The sequence below is a fragment of the Rhipicephalus sanguineus genome, chromosome 4, assembly GCF_013339695.2.
Source record: "Rhipicephalus sanguineus isolate Rsan-2018 chromosome 4, BIME_Rsan_1.4, whole genome shotgun sequence".
NCBI classification, from domain to species: domain Eukaryota; kingdom Metazoa; phylum Arthropoda; class Arachnida; order Ixodida; family Ixodidae; genus Rhipicephalus; species Rhipicephalus sanguineus.
The window spans coordinates 47,078,593-47,101,237 of record NC_051179.1 but is presented as its reverse complement, the minus strand read 5'-3'; the positions used below and the strand labels follow the sequence as shown (position 1 = coordinate 47,101,237).

Below are 22,645 nucleotides of genomic sequence, written 5' to 3'. Positions count from 1 at the left end.
GGACCAACTTCCGGTCTAAATGTCTAGCGGCCGCTTTTTTACGCGGCGAAACCGCAAAAAAAGTACCCATTTCGAAAACTCGCTAAATGGCATTTTTTTAATAGCCTCGCGTGCAAAATCCTTCTCGGGTATAATTTTAAGTTTAGTTCGGTTCTCCGACGCTGAGAACGAACGCGTAGTACGTGGTCTTTCTTTTCTTTTATTTTTTTTCTTCCTCTGAACCGATAGGCCGTGCCGCTTGTAAAACGTACAGCGTAGCAAGGTGGATGCGACGAAACGCAGTGCGACGCGTTCGCGTTATCCCGAAAAGAAAGCTCGACGTACGCGATGCGCCCAACCTTGACGCGAGAGAATTCGTACTTCTCGAGCACTTTTTCGAAGCCGGCACGAAAAGTGCCACGAGACAGGCAGGATTGACACGCGCGCCGCACATGTGCTGCGCCACCTTCGCATGCAGGTGCGCAACGTAGCCGTTTCACGCGATGACGGTGTCAACATATGGCCGAATGTGATCGAGAAAAATTCGCTTCGTTCGAGTTGTGTACGGCCTCGTCAACGCGAGCTTTAACGGAGGCACCGCCAACTGCGCCATTATCACACGTACTACAACGCGGAGCGCGCCACGAAGGAGTAGCTCCCATACGGATAAAACGAAACCCCCAGAACGAGCGCATAAACCGGTAATCGACGCTGCTTACTACGTAAATTTTACCTTTTTCCCGCAAACGTGAAAGGATACTGGAGTCTTCTCCGGTCTTGTTCGACGTAGAAACTCGTAGCCTTGGGATTCCGTGCGGTTGAAACGCCGGCGGATACGCGTAGTATTTGCGCACGCAAAGAGCGACGCGACGGGCGACGTCTGCTCAACGCAACTCTAATACCTCTCGTCGCTCGGGACAGAGGGCGCCACGTACCCAAACGCACGTGCCGTATTTCGGAGGTATTTTTTGCTTTCGTTTCTTCTCGTTACGCACGCATCGGGCGCGAGCGAGTGTGATGGCCCTTTTCTTTCTTCTTTATTCCTTCCGCTCCGGCTGCAATGAACTTGTCTCGAAAGCGGTGGAGAGAGCAGAACGTGAGGAAAAAGGCGAGCGCACGCAACGACGCGAGAGCATGGCTCGTCGGAGTAGCCGAGCGCTCTTGGTCGCCGTGGTTTCTTTCGTCGTCTGCTATTGGCGCCATCCGTCAAACGCCGCGGCTACGCCGGATAAAGATCTTCGGCCGCTTACGCAGGTGAGCGTTTCATTTAGAGAACACGAATAGTAACTTACTTCGCGATAGAGGCAAGACAAGCTGATCCGCTCACACTCTGCTGGCTGTGTGGCGTGTAACCGCGTGAGCGAATCGAAGTTTTCAAACTTCTGCTTGACTGATCTCGCTATAGCGTAACTTCGATGTAGACGGAATGGCGCTTTCACTTCCGTGTGAAACGTTTCGTTGAGTTCTCTGAAGCTTGCGTGGTGATGTGCGCTGACTGATCTGTTCATGTGCACATTGACACGCAGACGCGCACGCGTCGCCTATACAGTGTGGTAAACTGTAAAAGGGAACACACGGGTGTTCACTTTTGAGAATATGTGCCAGAATTTTTGGTAGCAGACGACATCTCGTTGGCGCTGTCCGCTCCTTGTGCTTGGGTGACTGCGTTGACTAGACGGCATTTGCACTCATCTGAAGTACTGAAAAACCTAAGAGCCACAGAATATTAGTGCGTTCAGTTGAGCACTGTTCCTCGTATAATTTATTTATTTAATAATTTCAGACATACTGCGAATCCCAATGAGGATTTTAGCAGGAAGGGCATACATATAAGAAGCATATTACACACGAGTAAATTGGTTGAACTTCAAGGAGAAGAATTTGGAGCGATTACACGAGGATTAAGTTGAGGTTACAATCATTTAACACGTTTGGAATAGCATGTATAACGAATGGAGCACTGATACAAAAGTTAGAAAGTGCGCGCCATGATAAAAACGTTAATATAGAGTACACACGTAATGAATGAATAGGTTACCGTATTTACTCGAATCTGGGCCGGCCTGGATTCTAAGCCGACCCGCGAAATTCGCAAGGCCAGAAAAGAAAAAAAAAAACTATTCGTTGTACTTGAATCTAAGACGACCCACCCCCCCCCCCCCCCACACACACACACTTTCGCACATCGTTTTTTCGAAAAAAAACATTGGCTTAGATTCGAGTAAATACGGTATATAGGATTTAGTCAACGTGGTTATACGAAGCAAGTTGTAAGGTTAGAACACTACAAATAGTTCAACCCTAGGCACAGCTTACGCTTATACATTCGGGCGAAAATTATTGAATAATGAAGTACGGTGCAACCATGTGATCGGATTCCAGCTACTTCTAAAGCATGGGCGTCGGCAGTATTTTGTCTTGGGGGTGCCAAACCAGTGTTGCAACCAGACAGGGAGTGCTGATGTGGCTTGCGGGGGGGGGGGGTATCTTTTTGTATCTGTTTCGCGAAAAACAGATACAAAAGAGGATGTGCCCTCCTCCTCTCTTTCTCATCTTCCTCCCGGAGCGAACCCACCTGTCAGATAAGCGCAAGCCTTGTCCATGCGAATTCTAAGAATCGTTATCTGCTCAGTGACCGTTGCTACAGCTTGACGGCCATTCACGTGCTGAGTCGGCGCACCTAATCACGCTCCTTATCAGGACGTTATCTGTGCAGTGTATTCAAATAACTCGACGTGGAAGTGCCCGTTCGAGCATCCGTTTTTGTCCGTCATTCATCGCCGCCCGTGGAAGTCGAACCCACATCGCACAATATGTTGTCGTACGTTGTTCACAACCGCAATTGGGCCCTCGGTTAACGACTAATAGTAGTAGTAGTAGTAGTAGTAGTAGTAGTAGTAGTAGTAGTAGTAGTAGTAGTAGTAATAATAATAATAATAATAATAATAATAATAATAATAATAATAATAATAATAATAATAATAATAATAATAATAATAATTTGGTCGAAAAGGTCTTTAAATTAGTGGATGCAAATACAAATAAACAGAGCTTCCAATCAGGGCTTTCTCTCAATCTCATCTGAATTAACTGTTTCGAGCATTGCTGATCAGGCGAGGATATTGGCCGCTTGTTTTCCACAGATGGAGTGTCAATCAAATAACCTCAGGAGTAGAAAGGTGTGCGGGGAGCAAGCTGGGGATCTTAAATGAGTGAGCTTTAAAAAAACTTTTTGTCGTTTTACGAACCAAAACCAAGATATATGATTATGAGACGACTTCGGACATCCCACGCACGGACGGGGTAAAAGAAGGGCCAATAAATATGTGGTATAACCGTACTAATGCGAAGAACAACCAACTAGACCAAGTGGCGTGGTCTTGTTGCGAATCTGCTTAGATCTGCTGCGTATATATTGTTGAGGTGTTCGCTGCGGTGCTCCCAGCTCCATCAGAATGTTGCTAATATCTGTTCATTGGTTAATTTGATGCAGTTGCGCTTTAGTACCGTGGACGCTGCAGGCCTGATATTATGTACGCTCCTGTAGCGACCCCTCGTTTCCTTTTTATTATCTTTATTTTTTTTTCATTAAATGCTTCGCCAGCTTGTCGAGCCCTCACTTGCGATCCGTGCCTTATCAGACGATGTCCGTTACTATTATTGGTAACGTAAACTAGTAGAACCTAGCAATTGACGTTACTGTATACAGTAACGTCGATTACTAAGGTCAACTAGCTTCTAGAATTACTAGGTTGAACGCTAATCAAGGTTACTAGAGCCTACAGCACCGGAGTGGCTCTGTGGTAGAATACTCGAGTGCCACGCAGAGTGCCTGGGTTACTCGAGCCTATAGACTATAGTAACGTTGATTCATTGTGTAATACCCGCCACGGTGGTCTAGTGGTTATGGTGCTCGACTGCTGACTCGGAGGTCGTGGGATCAAATACCGGCCGCGGTGGCCGCATTTTGGATGGAGGCGAAAATGCTTGAGGCCCGTGTGCTTAGTGAACGTTAAGGAACCCCAGGTGGTCGAAATTTCCGGAACCCTCCACTACGGCGTCCCTCATAATAATGTCGAGGTTTTTGGGACGTTAAACCCCAACCATTATTATTCCTTGTGTGATGTCCTTGTGACGTCGTGGAAATGACGATACAACGTACAGTACAGGTATAGGAGGTGAACCTCGGTTTAACGAAGTCGGTTGGAAAGAGAGAAAATATTAAAAAGAGAAGGTTCGTTAAATCGAAAACACTCAGCACACTCGTGCGAATAGCATTACGCTTTTGGAAGAGGCAAGACGACGAAAAAGAAAATAGCCTCCTTATTCGTTACTACAGCTGACTCGAAGCCCGCTGAAAACTCGCAGTTGACCTACTCCCCTTCTCCCCACTTCAAGAATTCGTTAAGTCGGATCAGGCGTCCAGCTCACTTCGTTGCCTCTAGGTTTCAAAGCAGCATTCCAGCTATGTAAGTGCGTGATGGGGAAGACACTTCGTTAATTCGGGAACTTCGTTTTGTCGACTTTCGTTAAATCGAGGTCGGCTCGCAATACTCTTTTTTTTTTTTTTTTCATTCTTACATGCAGCATCGCTTGGGCAGCGCACGCGAATAGCGGCAAGTGCGAATTAAGAGCCTCCTAACAGACTGCAATTACCACACAATGACGCGAATAGCCTTCGGCTCGTTCAGCTGCGACTCGATCGGTGTGCGCAGGTGACCACAAAAAAGGGCGTTATTTACACACGATGACTTACGGTTTCGCGCGTGTGTATATAGGTACGTTGTTTCACGTTTGCTCTCGCCACACGTACTGTATACAATTACGTGTACAGCTTTCCGCTTTGTTAGCTGAGAGAGAGAGAGAGTTTAAAAAAAGAGAGAAGAATTTGAAGAAACAACGGTCTGGGTAAAAATAACTTCAGGGAGGTGGAGGAGAGGGGCAGTTAAATAACGTAGAGTTATTGTATATGCTACCTTTGGGTCATACATAGTAACTCTAAAATAACGTAACACACAGCGCCGCAGTTGCTGGCGCAGCACTCCTGCGTGACCCGCATCTCGTTTATTCCGTGCAGTGCAGGAAAGGCCAAGGGCAGCTCGCATCAGACAGCCGGTATAAAACGAGAACCGTGGTACGCTGCCTAATTGGTCCGGAGATGAGCTCGCTCATTGTACGCTACAATAGAAACTTCCGTGAAACTTCCATTCAGTCGGCGTCGCGTCGACTTTCAATGAAGAGACAAAGCCCCGTATGTATTAAATATTCTTCCTGGTTCTTTTCTTTCTTGTGTGTGTGGATGCGCGCAATCTATGGCCTCCGAGATGTGCGTGCTTCTATAGAGGAGGCCATTTGCGAATAACAGGTTCCGCATGGACCTCTTGCAGTTGGTGATATTAACAACCAATTTCACGCAGTAGATCCTGCACTGACCGGTCTCTGATCACAATGCACGAACGACGCCAGATGAATGGAAAGAGAGAGAGAGGAGCAAAGTTAGGGAGGCTAAGCCACCGGTTTTTCTAATAAGGAGAGAATGTACTCCGGCCTGGCGCTTGGTGTTGTGGGTACTCATTTCTCGAGATGACATGATCTATCCTCCTTTCTTCTCGCTGCTTTCCCTCCTCCTGGGTCCCGAGTTCGAATCCCCCTCCTACCCCCCTCCCCTCGCAACTACGCTGAGCTGTGCTCCCTTATTGGTCGCAGAAATTTGCGTCTTTCTCATTCTCAAAACCACTACACTAAAGTTTTTCCATGAAAGAGAAAAGGTTGTGCAATCGTTAGTAGCATGGAGCTGCAAGAAAATGTTTGCAGATTTTTCAGCAAGAAATATAAATGCTTCCCAGTTGGGAAAAGTCGCCCTGGTCCGAGATTCAAACCAGCGACCAACGCCTTTTCGGAGCAGTCGCTCCTTTACCATCAGAGCTGACCGGCAGGCGACGATTGCTAAGCGAAGGTGAATTAATTGACAACTCGAAGCGCACTGACATTGAATACGGCAGATCAACTCTACGGAAGCTCGCACGGTTTTAAGAAGGTTCATGAAGTGTAACAAAAAAAAAGATCTATCTATCTATCTATCTATCTATCTATCTATCTATCTATCTATCTATCTATCTATCTATCTATCTATCTATCTATCTATCTATCTATCTATCTATCTATCTATCTATCTATCTATCTATCTATCTATCTATCTATCTATCTATCTATCTATCTATCTATCTATCTATATCATTTCCTGGCCCAATGAAAGAATTACAATGAAGTATACGGTACACAGACCACAACGGGCGAGCCTTTTTCTCCGGAACACGGAGGACTGCAGGCTTTTCGTTTTACTCATTAGATGACGCGAGCCCGACATACAGCCCTTCGCGTCGCTGCACGGAATCGTCGAGACTGGGAGCGCCTTCGCGGCACAGGGTGCCGGCTCAGAAATCTTCTTTCGCTTCGCCCCGTTTGTGTTTTGACTCCGATGATGAGCGAAGAGTTAACGTAAGACAAACAAACTATTGCGTGCCCGCCACCATCACTCGTGGACCGCGAGGAAATTTTTTGTTTCTCCTGGTTTCGTTCTCTCGGCTAGACGAAATAAACCAGAGCTGCTGCGCTAGCTGAAGGCTTAGCATCGCCTCCTCCTGGGACGTCCGTGTGTGTGTGTTCGCGTGAGTATGTGCGTATTTATATATAGATACTACGGCGTACGTCATATTTAGGGCTTCCCCCGCTTAGAGTTACGCGACCAATATATGCTGAGGTTGCTGGCGGAACACTATATATGACCGCATTGATGAGTACTTACCACACACCCACGGAGAAAGCACACAGCCGTCGCGGGGTGGGAAACGGAGCGAACGTTATCTATAAAGATATAAAGCGTGCGTGCGTGTGTGTGTGTGTGTGATAGATAGATAGATAGATAGATAGATAGATAGATAGATAGATAGATAGATAGATAGATAGATAGATAGATAGATAGATAGATAGATAGATAGATAGATAGATAGATAGATAGATAGATAGATAGATAGATAGATAGATAGATCTATCACACGCGCACACACACGCACTTTATATCTGTGTAGACAACGTTCGCTAGATAACGTGTACAGATAACGTTCGTATAGTTCAAGGGTCTCAAACACGCGGCCCGTGGACGTCTTGCTTGCGGCCCGCGGCTTCACAAGGGATAAAATGTTTGTGCCTTAGCTAAATGATACTCGCATTACTGGCAAGTTGCTCGCCTATTGTGATTAATAACGCTTTGTTCAGGTAAGCTAGAGAGGCGTGACTGTTCTCAAGCATTTTTTTTTCTTTTTTATTTTTCGTGAGGCACCCCACGCAGTCACCGGACTGAACAATGAATACCTAGGTCAGTTTCCTTTCCCATATATCAGATATGAGAAAGGAATTTCTTCAAATGGCAGCGTTATAGGTGACCAAAAGTGTTGAAATGCGCAAACACAACAACGACTAAAGAAAGAGACGACGACACACAGAGCGTGAACTACAAACAGAAGTTTATTTCCTTGAACATAGTTTTTTATACAACCGCACAGCGCTAGCACGAATGCACTAACAATCAACTTGTTAGAAAAGCAAGCTCTTTGCTAGATAAGTTAACAGATGGCGGTGACATATGTTGACATATTGTTGGCGTCATCACATGGCATCCTTGCTTGGTCAAAGGTGGTCCGATCACGGAGGCAGTGAGAAACCAGCCGAGGTGTCTCCGATCATGGAGGCAGTGCAAAACCACGTTAGTTGCAGAACGCTTTCAGAGGGTGGCTAGTCAGGAACAATACATCGACTGAGAAGAAAAATAGGATGGCTTTCGCCTTCGAGTCGTCCTACGTGAATGCATAAGGGACCCTGTGATTTTTTTTATTGTGTTATGGGAGAGGCTTTCTGTGTTTAGAAGAAAAGGTGAACGATTTGGAGTACGACATGTATTCTACTATGGGAGAGCAGTACTCCTAAAGAGCAGAAAGCGCAAAGGGTACCGAACGTCAACAAAGATTCGACATCCAAGTTCAAGTGGGAGCACTCCTGCAGAAATGTCGTTGCTGCGTGCTCAAGTGCGCGTTGCTCCTTTTGTCGTAATGTTTCATCGACAAGTGGGCGACACTGCTATTGTCTGCACCGTGACAATACATTTCATTCTCAGCGTATACGCATATTATACATGCAGCGTTCACATTAATCAGTTTAAGGCAACCGCGTATGCGGCTTCCTCAAAATCAAGTAACCTCGAAACGCGATCGATATGCACGAGGTTACATACATTCTGCAACACCGGTGTCACGTACACGAGGCACTTTCGATCGCGATCGGAAGTGCCCGATCGAAATCAAATTTATCGATTTTCATCGGCATTACTTGCACACAACTTGCGCGAACGGGTCAAACAAATCGGCATTGATGGCGAAAACGTCTTTATTTACAAATGCGTACGACCAACTATTGTTTATGAAAGAATGTGGGGCAAAGTGTCGCGCGTTTCTTATAGCGTACTGTCTCAATTGCGATCGAAACGTTCGATAACGATCGGGTTCGGCCGCGAATGAAAAAGTTCCCGAGTGATTGCACCGGTGTCGCGGGGCCATTGCGATTGTGATTAAGCCCGATTCGAACCGGATTTTTCGACCGCGTTTGGCTCCATTGTGTAAGTGTGCCGATCGCGATCAAAAAAAGCTCGACCCCTCTCGGGCTCGATCGCGGTAGAAAGTTTCTATGCGGTTGTACTGGCGTCACAAGGTCATTTTTTGATCGCAATCAAGCCCGATCCGAACTGAATTCCTCTACTGATATTGACAAACTTCCGCGTCTTGCGCGAATATGGCGATCGTGATCAAGATAACGATTCCGGTCGTGATCAAGAAACCCGATTCCGGTCGGGCTCGATCGCGATTGAAACTTCCTAGGTGCGGCGACAGGATTTTTTTACTGAGGGGGGGGGGGGGGGGGGGAGGGAGGTTGCACTCACGACATTTGAGTTCCTTCAGAGGGGCAGTCAGGCGGCGAACTTAAGTGTTGTGTTTTGAATGTTTCCTCTTGGGAGGGGTAATGAGGGTTGGGGGGAGGGGGGGGGGACATGCGGTAGTATTGGGGGTCAGCTCCCCCCCCCCCGCACCTCCCACTGGCGCCACCCCTAAACATTCCGTGTCACGGGGTTATACACGGGTGTATATAGGATCTCAATGAAACGCGGCGTGCAGTAGCAATAAGCGTCACACAGCCGTCATAACACGACGTGCGCTAGTGTCGGGTGCACGTTTCAAAGCGCGTATCATACATCAGGCTTAAAACAGCTCGCGCTGGCTGGCGCCGCTACGTCTGTGACAGCTTCCTGCTACGGCGAGACCACGTTTGTTTACATTTTTGCCTTCTGTTTGCTCGTCGTCTGCTGCGCGCCAGTGCGTTGCAGACGACGCGAAAGCAGACGATATTGCGTCGCCCTGTCACTCTATACACAAACAGTGTGTCACGTCCATGAATTGAGCTTGCGTTAGTGCCATACGGAACAGCGGCTTTCATGAGTCATTTCTTGTGCATGCATACTCATATACACGATCCTTCTATGTCTTCTCAATCGAACCCTATCCGTCAACGTTTAAAATATTTTGAAAAGGTGAACGTGACCTTCAAAAGCCGTCACATTTCCATATACAATAACTGTCAGTAGAAAACTATATGGCCTTCACCCCTTTATATATATGTTCGAGTCAAGAAAACTTTATATATATGTTCGAGTCAAGCCATCTTTTTTCCTTCTCAGTGTGTTGATCCAGCCACGCCACCTTCCGAAAGCTTTCTGCACATAACGTGGTTTTGCGCTGCCTCCAGAATGGGAGGCACCTCACCTGGTTTTACACTGCCTCCGTGATCGGTCCACCTTTGACCAAGCTACGATGTCATGTGATGACGTCACCACGTGGCGTCATGATGACGTAACAATTTTAGGCGATCTGTGACGTCATAATGACGTCAGATGATGACGTCATCACGTGATTATTATTTTTTGCATCACTGTTGACGCCGCCGCCGGGAGACGCCTCTCTCCTGATTGGGTGAGAAGCCCACTACGTAAGTGAGTAACGTAAAATAAAGGAATGTGTGTTGGTATATAGAAAATTAATTCCGTTGTAATTTAGCGGTAAATGCGACCGAAACACCCGTTTGTACTTGTAGCACGAAGCTTTACAAGTCTATGGCGATCCTTCCCTATCAGTGATGGTGCTATGAGGGTAAGTGCGGTAAGTTTCACACAAACTCGTGCGTGCTCCGCCCCCCCCCCCCACAAACACACGCACACACACACTTCGAATGGTTGATCCTCAGGTAGATGGCAGAAGACACCACGGGGAACAGCCATGCATCGGGCGGTATAATAAGTGATTTCGTGTGCTTTTCTACACTTGCGTTCTATTATTTTTGATTTGGTATAAACATTATTTCATTGTAGCACTTCCTTGCTTTACAACTTCCTATAACACATGAGCGAATGCATTTTTAGTTTGTACGATTTCATTGGTGCGAGTATTACCTAAACAGGTGGCGCGTAGATGTTCTTTTTTATTTTTTTGTGGCACTGGAGTTAAATGTCTGGCGCCTGGAATGAACTGGCTGGCAGGTCTGGCGCTTGGATTACTTCAACGTAGATACTTGCAGATGCGAATTCGATTGTGACTGGTTGCGATGGGCTGAAAATAAAATACTGCGACAATTCGGCGAGACGGAATGTCCACCACTGGACATTCCGACTCGTCGGACTTCCAGTCTCGCTGGACATTCAGGCCACAAGCCCACAAGCGCAGGTCAAATGTTCAGTAGGTATGGTTTCCTACACACCTTTTCACAGACGGCTCCCTAGCTGGGCGCCGCCATAATCTTCTCTGGGCTGCGCTAAATGGGCGTGACCCCCAAAAAATGCACTGCTGAGGCTGCGACGTCAGCCTTTGTACTTCTTCAGTGGTTATTCAGGAAAGGAAAAAGGCACCTAATTTCTGTCTGCCTATAGGCGACACGGCGCAGTGCCTTGTAGGGGTGGGGGGTAAGGAGGGAATAAAAGAATAGTAGGAAAATAGAGAGAAAAGTGAGAGCAGCACATCCATCCAACGAAGAGAAAAGAGGACAGGAAAGATTGGGAAACGGTCACGGGAGTTCAGGGACGGGTCCGCGAAACACAGCTAGAGGCACAGTGCACAACATCGACGAAACGGAGAAGGTCTCGACGATGAGCGGCGCACGGCATAGCGGGCGAGGAGTCCGTCACGGGGCGCCGGTCAGCGAGAGGTACGAGGAGTAATCCAGGACATCGCGGCCGGCACGTCCGTCTTGCTTGAAATCCAGCGAGCGAATCCAGCCTTTGTACTCCCGCGCACAGCCCCGCCATGGCGGCGTTCTTTCTGTCTTGTGGGTCTATAATGCTAAGACATACGCACTTCGTTGTCTTCAAGAACGTTTGTCTCATAATCGTCCGCATCAGTGACATCATGGTGCCATCCGCTTGCGCGACTCTCAGTCGTCGTCGCCGTCGGAAGCGGCGGCTGCGGCACGCAGGGTCGCTCGCCGTCTCCCCGATGGCATGCCGTGATTTCCGGTCTCCCCGCATCGCATGGGTTGAGTGGAGCGCCAAGCGCCGCTGCGTGGATAGTGTGGTGGCCACAAAAGCGTGCAGCACAGGACATTTGTAATGTCACGGTTGTGGCGGTGAAGAAAGAAAAAAAAACGCAGCTGGTAGAGGTGAAACGCTTTATTGGGCGAACTAGTGCCCAGTGAAAGAAGCAACACTGTGCAGCGAGAGCGGCAAGCACAGATGTCGGTCGTCTGAAATCTGATCGTCGGCGGAATGCGTAGTCTTTTATACAAAATCATGGCCTCCGAGATTGGCACGCACTCTCGGAGGCCATGCATGAACAGTCGAAGATTCCAGCGTTCTGAAGCTCGCGTTAGCTCCTTAATACACTCGGCTACTCCTGTCGTGCGCGCAATCTATCAGAATATTCTGAAATAATCGAGAAGTTTCTGAAGCATTGCGGCTACGTCCATGTGACCATGGCGCGCGCTACCTTTACAACGAAGTGACCCGTATAGCGAAACATTTGGAAGGTCTCGAGACCTTGGTTTAAAAATGCGTTTGACCGCATCTCTACTACACAGACTACCGGTTTCATTTTTTTTCTTTCTTTAAAGCTTTGATTATAAGGAATAAGAAGGCTTTCGCCTTCGAGTAGTCTTAGGCGAATGACTAAGGGACTCTGTGAGTTTTTCTTCTGGTCATCCGGTTCATGCAGCACATACAACGCTGCACGGTATACACATTTCTCCAGAAGGCTTTGCGTGTTTCTTCTATCCCTGCAGCCTGCGGGTATGGAGCGGAGCGGGAGGGGAGGATATACAGGCAACTGATGGGGGGGGGGGGGGGGGGCTATTGCTCGCACGGCATCGTGGCGAGTGGCTCGCCCAAGGCTATGCCCGTGTGATGTGCGTGATGGTCGCTGCCACCACCGAAGTCGTACAACAGAGCGCTGAGAATTAAAAAAAAAAAAAAAAGAACGACGCGGCGGGCTCCGTTGCGCTTTCCTCCAAGGACGCCTCCACACCGGCAAATGACACACGCACGCATTGTGCGACTCCCCCTTACCTCTCCCCCCCCCCCCCGCCCATCAATTTGCTGCACATTGGCTTCCGCAGTGGTTGATAGTCGAGCCACGGAGGAGCGGTGGCAGTCGATCTTGTGCATTGAAGATATGCGCGGAAGGAGGGGGGGTGTAATATTTTCTGAGGCCCCCTTCGGGGGAGCTCGGGGGTTATTGTGGGGCTTTGCTCTTTCTTTCCCGAGCGTCGTGGGCTTTAACAGCACGTGGTGCATTATCGAGACACGTACGTGGCGAGAAATCGAGAACCACTTTCGGTGGACGCGAGTTGGGTTGAAGGAAGAGTGAGGTCTCTTGTTGTGGTTGTAGGATGATGGAGATGTGTACAGGCAGAACGGTCAGACAGTGCAGTCGAGTAGCAGAGGACCCTTGCAGTGCACTGGTACAGTGACCGATCCATCCGAAAACATCTCTCAATGTTGTTTTTGCTTATACGCTTCTTCCTTCGCTTGTTATTATCGATTTCTTTCTTTCTTTCTTTCTTTCTGAAAGCCTGAAGCATCGAAAGTATACATTTCTAATGTTAAGAAAGGTAAAATAGACATCCACCCGATTGTAGCACGAAGCCACAAGGAAATCCATACGGATTTCTCATAAATAAAGCCTCTTTGTTGCCGAAAAAATCGTCCTGGTCCGGGGATCGAACCCGGGACCAACGCCTATCCGGGGCGGTCGCTCTACCAATTGAGCTAACCAGGAAGCTAGCAATTGGCAGCGCGAGGGCGAATCCATCGACAACTCGAAGCAACTGGACACATATTGCAAATCAGTTCTGCGGAATCCCGCAAGGTGGCGGAAGGGTTAAGAAAGGGAAAATAGACAACCACCCGATTGTAGCACGAAGCCACCTAGCACGAAGCCACCTTGTGGCTTCGTGCTACAATCGGGTGGTTGTCTATTTTCCCTTTCTTAACCCTTCCGCCACCTTGCGGGATTCCGCAGAACTGATTTGCAACATTTCTAATGTGTTTGCCGGGCACTGCGATTCCCACAGTACCTGGCAAGCGAAGCTTATCGAAGGCTTTACCTCGGATAGTCGGGGACAAAAGGCAAGCCACGTTGACAGAAGCACGTCATCGCTTCGTTTTCAGTTGTGCATCCATCGCGAAGCTTTTCTTTCATACTCGACCAACGGGGCGGCAGAAGGAGCGGGGATGGGGGAGGGGGGGGGGGGGCTGCGTGAAAGTTCGCTCCTTCTAATGAAGGACCTGCAGATAGGCATTCAAGTACAGGTGCAGAGGCGTCAGTGTTGCGAGAGGCGAGTGGGGGAGAGGGGGTGGAAGGCAGTTTATTGTTGTTACACTCTCTATGGCCAGAAATGAAGGTAGAGATGCTGCCCCAATTTTCATTGATGTGGGATGGCGTTCGAAACTCGTGGGTACCTCTGTACTTTCCTCTCGTGGGTACTTTTTCTTCTTTTCTGCACAGAAGTACAAAGGGTGGGCGATCACGCATATTTTGGGGGGATCACGAATATTTACAACAGTTTAAAAGGGTAACATATCGCAGCGCACCACATAGGGAGCCCTCGCTTGAAAGGTGCACACAGCGTACGTATACCAACAGACTTTTCGTTTCGGGTCTTCGTCGTCGCTCATCTGTCGCCGAGTGATGGAACGCCGTGTGGTATGGAGCACCGCGACAGCTATAGCCGAGAATAGTTGGCACGTCTTCCGGGTTGCTAACTAACCAACCGTGGGGCAAGGATAAATAGTTAAACAAAAGTTGTCCTTCGCGTTTTAAACACGTGAACGATGCCGAACGTGCATGTGGCCTCCTTTTCGCCGCGTCCTTTCGTGACAGCTTCGTGCACGGTCTGAGGTGAAAGGCGCGTAGACGGCGGCTGACATAAGATAAGGGATGAGAGAGGGAGAGAAGCAACTTTAAACACACACATACAACACAAGGCGCCTATGTCGATCTTTCTTCGTCACATGGAAACGCGGGCCGGAATTCGTGAACAATACCCAAGCGGGGGAAACTGCAGCGGCACCTTTTCGCACAACACAAAAAGAAAGAAAGAAAGAAAGAAAGAAAGAAAGAAAGAAAGAAAGAAAGAAAGAAAGAAAGAAAGAAAGAAAGAAAGAAAGAAAGAAAGAAAGAAAGAATATTCAGGAGCCCTTGCACTATCGGGAAATTGGGCCAAGCGAAGCGTGGCGTGTGCTTGCCTGAGATACTACTTTATCTATCTATCTATCTATCTATCTATCTATCTATCTATCTATCTATCTATCTATCTATCTATCTATCTATCTATCTATCTATCTATCTATCTATCTATCTAACACATTGCACAATGCCCCCTCCCAACTGTTTCCTTCGTCCATTGCGGGAATCTGACCTTCATCCGCATGTTTATCAGCGCAACACTTAAGTCGCTGCAGGCAACAACGACGGCCACGCGTTCATGTCCAGGCAACAATGAAATGTGATAACGTGAAATGACAAAGCCACCTCGATAAATGATCACATTGCCATATCAGAAACGGCTGATCGCCGGCAAGCCCTCGATCGAGAAAGCATCAATTATTGTAAAACGGCGCGTGCAAATGCGCGTGTGAACGGTGCACTTCCTAGGGCCGCATTTCTCTGCGCCCACGGAAAAGTTTTTTTTTTTTTTTTTCGGTCACACCTACAGTGCCAACGACAGTTGTGGAGCAATACAAGCTTCGCTTGAAAAGAAAAGAAGTGGGAGGTACTGGGTTCGATCCCCAGTGCCGCCGGGCAGCCCGTACACCGGCCTAGTACAGCTGGGTGTTGAACTCATTTCTCGAAAAAGTTGGCCTTTTTCCGCTCTCTTCTTTCACTCGCCTCTTCCGCCCTCCCTCAAACGACGCGTGCAGCTCTCTACAGCTGAAATCCGAGCACGTTGCCGTACCAGCGAGTCATGTGTAGTTGCGTAAACCACCGCAACCGTGGAACAGGCATGTGCACCCGACCGTGAGAAGCTGCTATAGGGTTACCGCGCCTCGCGGTATCGGAAAGTGCCAGATAACGCCGTTATGAATTACGCACACTCGCCGGGCGAAGAAACCAGGGTGCTGCCGCTGCTATGGAGGAGGAGAGGGCGCGACGATAAGCCTGCGTTCAAGCTGAGCCTTTTTGTTTCTTCTCATCTCAACCGAGAGTCGTTGGAATCTGATTTTTCTTCTTTCCGCTTCCGTTTCGTCGCGTACAGAGAGCGACGCGATCGTGCATGCATGTGCGACTTTGCCGACGGCAACGCGGCGCGCGCGGAATACGTAACGAGCCAAACCAATCCAATCCTCTCGTGTGATAACCCACCTCACTCTCTTCCTCCCTCTCTTTCGCAGCCTCTGCACGTCCCGTCGCTGGCGTGATACGCGCCTCATTTGCGTTGGCAAACGCGCAAGCAGAGCGGCGTGTACCCACATCATCTATAGTCACTCATCTATAGTCACCCCGCGCATCCATTATCCCTTTAAAAAATAAAAATAAAACGCGAACAATGAATTCAAATGAAGTGAAAAGTGGGTGTAACGACGATCGCCTCTCATACACCGTGCACTCCTGCTCTGTTCCAGAGAGTTTCTTGCGGTGGGTGCGCGCCGAAGGCAGCCATATTGCTCAGTCCGATATAAAATGGCGTCCAATCTGAGGCATAAAACAATTAATTCTAGCTTTTGCGGATACGTCGAAGCTCTGATGTCTACTGTCCTGCAAAGACAATATGTAATCGATCTGCGACAGTTCCATTATGGACTTAATATTTCTCTGTCATATCTTCTCTCCATGCGTTTCTTGTCTTCTGCTCTCTCTCTCTTTTATATTTCTCTGTCCTTCAAAGAAAAAAAAAAAAACACCGTGGAATCTGGCGTTTTAGTGTCTGCGGAAGAGTATATAGGACGAATACACGCAACTGTACCCTTGGTATAGTTGCACTGTAAGGCATACGTTAGGTTAGACGCTAGGTTATCACAACAGTTGGTACATGCATGCATTTACTAGTTTTGAGCGCATTTTGCTACCTTCGCGGCATCCCTTTACAGGCAGCAGCTAGTAAATCTGGTAAATTCTGCCCTTACTAACCACGGAGTCTTTCTTAGTGTCTTTAACTATAGGTAACTACACTAAGATACCTATGTTGTCAAATGCTTCGTAGATGCCGCAGTACATTATGCCGTGATTGTAACAGTCTTACGCAAAATTTAGACAAAACATTAATTTTCTAGGTTACGTTGCAATAACAGTTTCGCGCTACGTGATGGCATACATAGATGCAAACAAAGGAAAGAAGATGGCTTTTAAAAGCTCGTTTTTCTTTGTTAGACACGATGTTAATGGGAACTAACAAACAATTAATAGATGCAAACAGTGGGATACAAAATACTGGGCAAAAAAATCACCGAATAATAATAATAATATCTGGGGTTTAACGTCCCAAAACCACGATATGATTATGAGAGACGCCGTAGTGGAGGACTCCGGAAATTTCGACCACCTGGGGTTCTTTAACGTGCACCTAAATCTAAGTACACGGGCCTCAAACATTTTCGCCTCCATCGAAAATGCAGCCGCCGTGGCCGGGATTCGATCCCGCGACCTTCGGGTCAACAGTCGAGCGCCATAACCACTAGACCACCGTGGCGGGGCCAAAAAAATCACCGATTATTTCTGTAAATTCTATGGCTGCTAACTGGTACAGTGTGTGCTATTCGAAGGTATAGGCGCATAAATAGCCGTCAAGCTCTGCTGCTGGTGTAGATCACGTGTGCGTTGATATCCTGTGTGTACTTGTGTCTGCGTGCTCTCGCTTATGCTCCGTTCATGCCTCAATGTACAGCGGGGTCCACTGTTAAAAGGAACACTCTAATGAGCACCTTTCATTTTGCTGGCCCTCTAACAGCAAGTGGACAGGGAAACATGGCTCATGCAATGCAGGAGTCTGTCAAAAAAAGAGGCAGAACTGTCAACCACCAGTAGTTTTATGCAAATTTTAGCCACTATGTTTTTGCAAGAGAGTGAAATCCAAACATGCCCTGCACGCAAGTGTTCCCTTCAACAGTGCACCCGTCTGTACGTTGTTGTGATGGTTATTTACCATCGTAATTAAATAAATTAGCAGTTATTAATTGGTGTAACTAGTTGTGCCTTTTTTTTTCCATTTCACCTTATTGTGTTGTTGCAGTAGAATAATCCTGATATGGCAATGCACACGCACATATAAACAAAATAGACGTAAACCTCTATAGTTGGCTAATTGTAGTCCACTATAGAGTCAGTACGGTTACTAGGCTGCTATAAGGTTACTAACAATTCAGCAACGGAATAACCATTCGAGTTAGTACTATTAATTCACTTACTAACAGGGTAGCGAATTTCACTAACCTGCACTTTACTGCATTCACTTACTAAGAGGTTAGTGCTTCTTGTGACAAGTAGACGGTTATAATTTAGTTAGCGAATATGCCGACCTTTGTGTTTTGCTAAGAGTTTAGTTTTGGTCAGCGGTAACGGGATAACCTGTTGAAAGACGGTGGGGAGATTAGGGAAGGATACCAGAATCTTGGAAGAATGCCAACATCATCTTGATCCATAAGAAAGGGGACGTCAAGGACCTGAAAAATTACAGGCCTATCAGCTTACTGTCCGTTGTTTACAAGTTATTTACAAAAGGATTGCTAACAGAATTAATACGACATTAGAGTTCAATCAACCAAAGGACCAGGCAGGATTTCGTACAGGCTTCTCAACAATAGACCATATTCATACTATTAATCAGGTGATAGAGAACTGCGCGGAGTACAACCAGCCCCTATACATAGCCTTCATAGATTACGAGAAGGCATTTGATTCGGAGGAGACATCAGCAGTCATGCAGGCACCGCGGAATCAGGGCATCGACGAAGCCTATATAAACATAATGGAAGAAATCTACAGCGGATCCACAGTCACTATAGTCCTCCATAAAGAAAGCGACAGAATCCCAATAAAGAAGGGCATACGGCAGGGAGACACGATCTCTCCAATGCTATTCACCGCGTGTTTACAGCAGGTTTTCAGGGCCCTAGATTGGGAAGAGTTAGGGATAAGAGTTAATAGAGAGTATCTCAGTAACCTGCGATTCGCTGATGACATTGCATTGATGAGTAACGCGGGAGACGAATTACAGCTCACGATTACTGAACTGGATAGGGAAAGTAGAAGAGCAGGTCTGAAAATTAATATGCATAAAACTAAAGTAATCTGGAACAATCTTGGCAGAGAACAGCGCTTTGCGATAGGTGGCGAGACACTGGAAGTTGTAAAGGAGTACGTCTACTTAGGACAGGTAGTAACCGCGGAGCCGAACCATGAGAGTGAAATAACTAGAAGAATAAGGATGGGATGGGGCTCATTCGGCAAGCATTATAAAATCATGAATGGTAGTCTACCACTATCCCTCAAGAGGAAGGTATATAACAGCTGCATCTTACCGGTACTTACCTACGGAGCAGAAACCTGGAGACTTACAAAGAGGGTTCAACTTAAATTGAGGACAACGCAGCGAGCGATGGAAAGGAAAATGATAGGTGTAACCTTAAGAGACAGGAAGAGAGCAGAGTGGGTCAGGGAACAAACGGGGGTTAAGGATATCATAGTTGAAATCAAGAAGAAATGGATATGTGCCGGGCACGTAGCACGTCGGCAGGATAACCGGTGGTCATTAAGGGTAACTGACTGGATTCCAAGAGATGGCAAACGTGTGAGGGGGAGACAGAAAATTAGGTGGGTAGATGAGATTACGAAGTTTGCAGATATAACGTGGCAGCAGAAAGCACAGGACCGGGTTGAGTGGCGGAACATGGGAGAGGCCTTTGCCCTGCAGTGGGCGTAGACAGGCTGATGATGATGAACGGTATAAGTCCGCCTGACTTCGCGACATAAGAGCTTTTCGATCGCCTACGACCAGTTATCGTGTTCCGAATACAACAATGATAAATTATTTGTGTATGTGCGCGTGCGCAGAAACTATTGCATTCGTTACTTTTAAAAGAAAAGAAGGATTTCCTGAAAATTCTTAAATAAGTATTAGAAAAGAAACCCACTTACTAACACAGCGGGAATTTTTGAAGCCCAGAAAAGCACGAAGACAAATGTCACCTACGGCAAATCACGACGGGGCGCCCAGGCGCTACAGTGATTGGACGAAACGGCGCACCCGGACGCCTCGGTGCGATTTCATGAACGTGCCGTAAGACAAATTCGTGGGTACCCATCGATATACCATGGGGACTAAACGATCGCGTCACCAAAATTCCGTGTGTGCATAGGAAACAACTTTGAGATTCAAGTGCGCTACAAAGACCTACGAAGTGCTCAGGACCTCCAATGTACTTCGTTGTACAATTCAGTTTGTCCTAAAGATCCGCGCAGCGTAATGCTCGTATACGAGCATTACGAGCTATAGCACGCCGCGGGACGAAATGAATCGTTTCATAGCACAGAAGCAGTTAGGGGCGTAGCCAGAATATTTTTGGCGGGTGGGGTAGAGGTGGGGGGGGGGGGGGTATCCACCTTTTATGTGTGTTCGTGCATGTGTTTGTATGTGTGCGTGCATATATACACATGCAAAATTGAAAAATCTAGGAAGGGTTGACCCCCCCCCCCTCTCCCACTTCTGGCTACGCCAATGCAAAGAAGCGTTGTGGTATTTCATTGTTTAAAGGAAAATACCACATAAATGACTATCATTTTCTCTACAGTGAGCCCCGACGCATTTACGGCCTTCGCCACTCCACACTGTCGCAGCATTAATCGTTTCACCGGCCTGCTGCTTGTGTAACGATTAATGTTGGGCACAGGGGGACAAAGACGATAACAGCTCGAGTACCACGGGAACGTCGTCATGCACATACAGATGCGTGCCCGATGAAGCAGAGAGAGAGAGAGAGAGAGTCGCAATCGCTACGAGCAACACAACCGCGAAAAGCATGTTGCTCGCTAGCAGAGCCGGGCGACGACTGGATTTTTCACGCTGTGTCCCAGAAACCGAGCGGCAAACGAAGCCGCCCGTACGTGTTGGTGGTGGCATTCGGAGATGGAGGTTGGTTGTGCGCAGTTCGAGCAGCTCGAAAGAAAGACCGCGTGCGTACACGCAGTGAAGAAGAAGAAGAAAGCCTGTGTGTGTTTCGGAATGGGAACGGAGAGTCGATACACTCGCCGCGCAGTGAAAGGGGGGGGGGGGGCGGCCTCGCGGGAGTTCGCAGCAGCGGGAAGTGTCTTTGGCCCGCTTCGGTGCCACATTTCGTGTTCGCGCAAGGGAATGATAAGTGCGCAATAACAAATGCGCCTGTGTGCCAGTGTACGTGAATGATGTGTGTGTGTGTGCGTGTGTGTGTGTCCATGTGCTTCTTTCTTTGCCATTGTATGCCACCAGGGTAGTATGTATGTACGTGGGAAGGTAGATGGAGAGAAGTCCTTTAATAGGAAAAGGTGGATAGAAAACATTAATGTGAAAACGCTCGTGCATGTATGTATGTATGTATGTATGTATGTATGTATGTATGTATGTATGTATGTATGTATGTATGTATGTATGTATGTATGTATGTATGTATGTATGTATGTGCATAGCAGGTGCGCGGAAAGGGTGTAGTAGTAGTAAACTCGTGGCGGGGGCGGGGCGTTGCCCGCGTGTCATTCGACTCAGAATCACTTGGAAGGCGTTTATAAAATTACGCAAATTATGTTGATGGCTTAGAGTGGGAATGCTCGGAACCGGCTGGACACGAGCGTGTCAAATTGATAATAACTGCGCGGGAGGGTTATATATTGTGTTTCTTGATTGCTTTTTTTTTTCTTCCTTGCCTGGCGCCTTCGCCATTTCTCATTCATGGCATGCGTGGGTGTTTGTGCGAGACGGTTTCCCGCGTTTTTATTCGGCGGCGACCGTCTACGAAGCGTTGTGTTGTTCAGAACGCCGTGTGAGGCGGAACGAAGGAAATAAATGGCACACGGAGCACGTGACTTCATGCGAAGGAACAAACGAATGTGTGACTCACGCGGTCTATGGAAGGACTGGAGAGGAATGGAACTATACTCATCACGTGACGAAGCTATAGTAATCGAAACGCGTAATAGAATGTTTCCATCGGTTTCCATATCCTAAAGAGCGCTATAGCGTAACTTCCGGTTGCCGTCAATTGCGGTATAGTCACGTGACCCGAGCAGAAACGTCACACATTACATCATACCACCGCCGTAAAATTGCTGTTTTTCCACTGTCAGCGGTTAATAATATAATAAATGTTGGGGTTTAACGTCTCAAAACCACGATATGATTATGAGAGACGCCGTAGTCGTCTTAACATCTTGACTCTTAGTGAATGCGTAAGGGACCGCGCGAGTTTTTTTGCTCCAGTGCACGGAGCAGCGGGGAGCGCGAAGACATCGGCAAACACGAAGTTATAAACGTTATAAAGCAACCCAGATCGAAAAGATTACACGCGTTGCCGCAGTTCCCTGGGAAAAATCTAGGGACTTTACCCTGGCCAGCTCTTCCGACTCATCGATAACCCGTTGCTTGAAAGGACTCGAGCGGCAACACGCGAGCAAACAGCGTTTTACGAAAGGGGCCATTTGTAATGGCCGAATCAGTGGGGGGAAGACCGCTCATTCATCCCATTGTTAAAGCGGACGTCTTTAAAGAGCAAATGAGCCGTAAGATGGACGACTCGCTGCCGGGTGCCCCGCACCATGCGCACGCACCAAGGCACCTACACATCGTTCACGACGCGTGAAAAGAGACGCGTTTCGTGTGGTCCATAGCTATATCGGGCGACAGCTGGTGCTCGCGCGCGCGCGCGTTGCATCCTGCATGCGACTCGCGTGGCGGGCGTCTGCAGTCCAGCAGAGGAAGAAGGGGGAAGACGACTTCTGTGTCGTGTCGAGCCTCTTTTACCTTTTAACTTTCGCGACTCTCTTCCTCTGCGCGCTTGATGCTTTAGGCTTAGTCGCTTGTCTCGAGCGGGCGTTGCTTTTTGGTGATCCGGAATCGGGGA

The 22,645-nt window shown here is 47.8% G+C and overlaps 1 protein-coding gene across 1 annotated transcript in view; it reads left to right on the top strand.

Annotated features, from left to right (window-relative positions):
- The first annotated feature begins 1,042 nt into the window (after positions 1 to 1,042).
- Positions 1,043 to 22,645, top strand: part of LOC119389905 (uncharacterized) — a 66,740-nt gene continuing 45,137 nt past the window's right edge. The window contains exon 1 of the mRNA XM_037657325.2: positions 1,043 to 1,233. Coding sequence (XP_037513253.1) covers positions 1,114 to 1,233 — 120 coding nt within the window. The 5' untranslated portion in view covers positions 1,043 to 1,113. The remainder of the gene's footprint in view (positions 1,234 to 22,645) is intronic.